We start from the raw sequence: 5294 nt of genomic DNA, 5'->3' as shown, positions 1-5294 counted from the left end.
ATATATAAAACTGTGCTATAAATACACAAAGCCCATAATGCATAGGATTCGTTTACACTATAATCACAACTCTGGAATAATGAAGAAAAGCTAAATCCAAATAAAATATTTAGCTTAAAAAATGACCCCTGTCTATTTTCAGAGACCTCGTTATTAAGAATTTCGGTATCGAAGATAGCATTTATGAATATTCTAAACTCTGGTTCTGTTCTTTCCTCATTGTATTTGCTCAACTTTTTGTCATTTCACTGTTCATTAGCACTTTTATGTGAAGATGAAAAGGAGGCAAATTCAGTCAATTTTACAACTTATTCTTTTATCTCTGATAAAAGATCTAAAGAGTAAATTTTAAGTTATTAGTTAAAAACAAGACTTGGGTATCACTATATTTATCATTGTGTACAACTAAAGCTAGATTAATAAGCTTATACTTTTATAAAAGAAAATAAAGAGTTCCTTATTGATAAAAAGCAACTGAGAATATAATTATTTCTACACCAAAGACAATAAGATCAGAAATATTAAAATATAATGAATATATGTGTATGTATGTACATGTGTATATACATGTACTTACACATACATGCACACACACACATTGTACAACATGGTTTGGTGGAAAGAACTCTCAATAAAAAGCAGAATATCTGGGTTCTGGACCTCACTCTGCCACTTGCTGGGCAATCTTAGATAAGATAATCTCAGACATGAGCTTCAATTATCTCCACTGTATAATAAGGTAGTAGGATAAGTGTTTCTAAGATCCTTTCAAACTCTGACACCCTGTGAGTACACACACACACACACACACACACACACACACACATTTATTGACAGGCAAGACTGGTACTCACTAGCATACAGCAGTATGGTGCAACTGATCACAATCCAGCATTTGTTATGATTAGTCTGTCAATGCTTCGCCAGTTGTTAAAAAGTGTGAATGGTTGTCCTATTTACAGGCACTCTCCAAATTATAAAATGCCTATCATGTGTGACCCTCTGCGCTCTGCCTTCCACACACACTGAGGACACTCCAGAATTTAAACAGGCTCTCTTAACCTCCGGTTACAACCTGGAGTACCATCCCTTTCCTGCTGCCCCCTCAAAAACAGTTTCTATATATGCCTTTCTCTATATTCCTCAGTTCCTACTATTCATATCTTATTTAATGCCATGTCAGGTAACTTCTACATACACTGAAACCATTTTTAGCTTTCTTCCTCTGTCCTCCCCCTTCTCCCTTCTGAGCCTTGTCCAGTTTTCTTATCTGAATCTCCACTTCATTCCAACGGGAGTAAAAACAAAATGATAAACATGACTATTAAACCAAGAGTGATGGCAGTGATACATCCATATAAAGACAACAAAAGACATGACAAAGTTCCAGTTTCATCAGCCTCTGAAATTTGTAAACACATACAGGAGTCCATTCAGAATTCACATACATTTCCATTCATTCATTCATTTTCCACAATCGCCAGCGTCACAGAAGGTGTGGAAAACTTATTTAAAATGTGCAGTTTTAATTTAATTTAATATATTGCTATTTTATATAATTACTAGGATTGTAACTTCCCAACACAATCAATCCCTTTTCCTCACTCTATATTATACATACAAAAAATTGTATATCTCTAATATTATAGTATAATATTTTCCTGTATTATATTATAATTATTTGTCTATTGTCCCTACTAAAACATCCTAATTTCCTTGATGGCAGATTCAACTCAGTAACATATTCATCATTGTATTCCCAGTGCCTAAGCACTTCATAAAGACATGTTGAAATCTAAATGTCGCTTTCTTGTACTTTATTTTACAATGGTATAATATTTGAGCAATTAGGCTTTTGTAGACTAGCTAGCCTAAGACTCTAACACCACATTTGGAACACCATTTGGGGGAAAAATCATCATAGTTCTAAAGAAATAATTTACAAGTAGAATTCTGAAACTTAATGTTCTTGAAAATTCATAGCCTCATAAGGGCCTCAGCAATCTTGTAGTCCAATCCCAACATTTACAGATGAAAAAAAATATAAGCTCAAATACGTTTAAGAGGCTTGCCCAAAGTCAGTGACAGAGCCAGACTCGAAGATTGTCTTCTTAACCCATTGTTTTTTTCTGCTACATCATGGAAACCACACACACACAAAAAATGTGAGGTATGATTGTCTTGTTTGTGTATACATATACACATACACACATACATATATATACATGCAAATATACATATATATACATATATTCCATATTCTTCTACTTTCAGTTGTTAAGAACTTTAAAGATTTCAGTTATTTTGGATGTTATGTCACAGTTTATCCAGTTAGTCAACTTCAACTATATTTTATAATATATAAATCCTATCAATCATTATTGGCTCAAGAATACACTATAAAGACTTCCACATATCTTTAGAGACAAATTATAAAGTTCACACTTAATAAAAACAAAAACAATCTGAACTCTACTGATAGTAAAAGTATAGTCTAATTATACATTAAAAAGTCCTTTCTATGTATTTTAACTTTAGTGCCAAAATACATTTTGTTCTTATTGATTTTATATGCTTGCGTATATATGCAGAGATGACTCTGTCTCAATAAGCTATGTATACTATTTAATACCAACTTAAAAATGGGAAATGTAGATACAGTCAATAGTAAATGAATGTACAAAGTATTTTAGTAGTACTAAAGTACCCCTAATATACTATAATTTTGATAGAGAAAAGCTGAATTTACTATAGCTAAAAAGGTTTCTTAGATATCTTGAAGCCTTAAAAACTTGGCCAAACTATTGTTCAATGTGCACACAGTTTGTGTCTTCATGCTCAGATGTTGTTGAAACAGCAGACTTAAAAGAAATAATGTCAATGAATCCTACCAAGCACTATACATGACCTCTGGGGTAATTAGCAATCATTCAAAAGCAACAAGACTAAAATGTTCTATTCTTTATTACTGTCAGCTCTTATCTTGATCAGCATTTTAATAAAGATGGTTCGTTTCTAAGACAGTTTCATGAATCAGTCATAATTACATTCTGACATGCAGTGAATAGTAAAGCAAAACTAAATATCACTTCATCAACCTTTCTAACCTTTATGCAAGTATTAACTGTAAATAATTTTTACACAATCCTACAACAGAAAATCTGCATATTTCTTAGCTTTGTACATACTTTACCCCAAATGAATTTCCTGTGACCTATACCTGAAAAACACAATCAGCCATAATTATCCAGTTTTGTGAGATGTTCAGGTGTTGCCTTTCAGAGTTCAAATCAACTTCAAGTATAAAAGGCTACTTTATTCTACAAATGGCACAATATGCAAAATGGGTTAAGTAGCCAAAAGCATCTCAGAGCATTGTGGCTTGAAAGAAGTCTATCCAGAATCAAAACGTCATAATAAAACTACTCTAAAGCAGAGCAACACTTATAAAAATAGATTCATAGATTACACATTGAGGAATGGATTACTAATGACTACTGCAGAAAGTCTTATAATTAAAATATGTTAAAAGAAGAATATTAATTAGAAGGAAATCTGAGCACTTAAGTATCTGAAGGATAGATTTTTTTTTTAAATGTAATTCTAAAATAGCTGATGGAAGAGGTTGAAAATTTATCAGAAAAATAAAACTTACTTAGAGGTACTATTTTGATATTAAGGATAAAGTGAAAACTGTTTCAGTGCCCTCCTCCCCCAGCAAAATACTCGATTTACTTTAGAGTTTTGAAATAGCTAATTTCTCTTTTTGCTGAGAACTAATTATTTAAAATATTTTAGATAGACAAAGCAAACATAATTCAACTATCAGAATAAACCAATACTGCATTTTAGGGGATTGATTGTTTCAGTTCTCTAAGAAAATTTCAAAATAAATGCATTGTTTTCTCAAGAATAATTTCTTGACTTTCCAATAGTGGACGTAGTATAAATGGACAATTTGGGACACAGAGTTAGGTTCTCAAACCTATATTTCCAACTATGCCTCTCAAATAAATAAAGTTTACAATAAATTTATTATGTAATATTTTTAACCAAACTGATTTTCACTGAAAACTTAAATACTGTGAAATACTCACATATGTATAATTTAGTTTTTGTAATTTCAATTTGAAAATAAGTTCTTTCCAAAAACCAATCTAAATTTATTCCCTATTTGTTTTGTCACACATTTTATTATAAAACAACCTTACTAGGATGTTACTGATTTGAAGGCAAAAAGGAATACAGCAAGCATCTTTTTCATATGGGATTAAAAACACAAAAAATGCATAGGTCTTTTATGTGATAATTTTTGTTTAACTTTTCTATTTAGCTTTCTTGAGCATTATTCCTTTCTCTTATTGGAGGTGCAAGCAAAGAAGGGAAAAGAAGTGTTGATTTAAGAAAACAGATTTCCCAGAAAGAAAAAAACTGTGATTAAGATTTAAACAAAAGCTAAAGATGGCTTCCTCTGAGCCCTGATGAGGTCCGCTACCTCATTACGAACAACTGAAAACTTGTGATGCATTTTGTTTCAAGAGAATCCAAAAGTCCTTGGTATAAAGCAGACAGGGGGTGCAGGGTCCATTCACTCTTTCTGTATCACAACCATTATGTAAAAAGTATAAAACACTGCCTTTATGCTGCCAAGCCACAATGACTCTTCCTACATCAAAGGATTTGCACCACTAGGGTTTTTTCTTCAAAATTTATTCAAGCTAAGGGCAGAGAGACAACGATTCATACACGCTAATTACGCCTAATTATCTATTCCCTTTTCTGACCAGCTTCGGCCAGTGTTATTTGCTATCTGGATTTCTCACAACCTCCCTTTGCCCTGTCCATCCAGCCCAACAGTGAAGGCTTTGAAGAAAACAGTTGTGGCTTTTTAGAGTTTCCTCAATATAGAGTTCAAGCAAATTAAATAATGATTCTGTTAGTTTTGACACATTTATGCGTTCAATATGAGGACCTCTTGGTTAATTTGGCAAATTCCTCACATCTCTTCATGGTTGGAATCATAGTAACACCCTCTCTTATAGGAGCTTCTCCTCATGCTTTCTTTTCATGATCTAAATGAAATGTTTATTGGATTAAAGTTCTTCTCTGCAGACCTCCATGGTGGCCTATGACAAAGAGCTTAAAAGTTCTATTAATTGGCTTGAGTTTTCAGGGAGGGGAAAGGGAGAATTTTATTTCACATTACATCACTAGCCAAGAAAATTGCCACGTGTAATTAAACTAATTTATCTCATGATTCAAAGAACTAATTCATATTTAAGACACACTTCCTT

The 5294-nt window shown here is 32.5% G+C and overlaps 1 protein-coding gene across 1 annotated transcript in view; it reads right to left on the bottom strand.

Moving 5' to 3' along the window:
* Nucleotides 1-5294, bottom strand: part of LACE1 (lactation elevated 1) — a 213180-nt gene that overhangs the window by 111330 nt on the left and 96556 nt on the right. Inside the window, 1 exon segment of the mRNA XM_012651169.1 lies at nt 666-700. Within this exon segment, the coding sequence (XP_012506623.1) occupies nt 666-700 (35 nt within the window).

The sequence above is a fragment of the Propithecus coquereli genome, unplaced genomic scaffold (genome assembly GCF_000956105.1).
Source record: "Propithecus coquereli isolate 6110/MARCELLA unplaced genomic scaffold, Pcoq_1.0 Scaffold35, whole genome shotgun sequence".
Lineage (NCBI taxonomy): Eukaryota > Metazoa > Chordata > Mammalia > Primates > Indriidae > Propithecus > Propithecus coquereli.
This window is presented reverse-complemented; position numbering and strand designations above follow the sequence as displayed.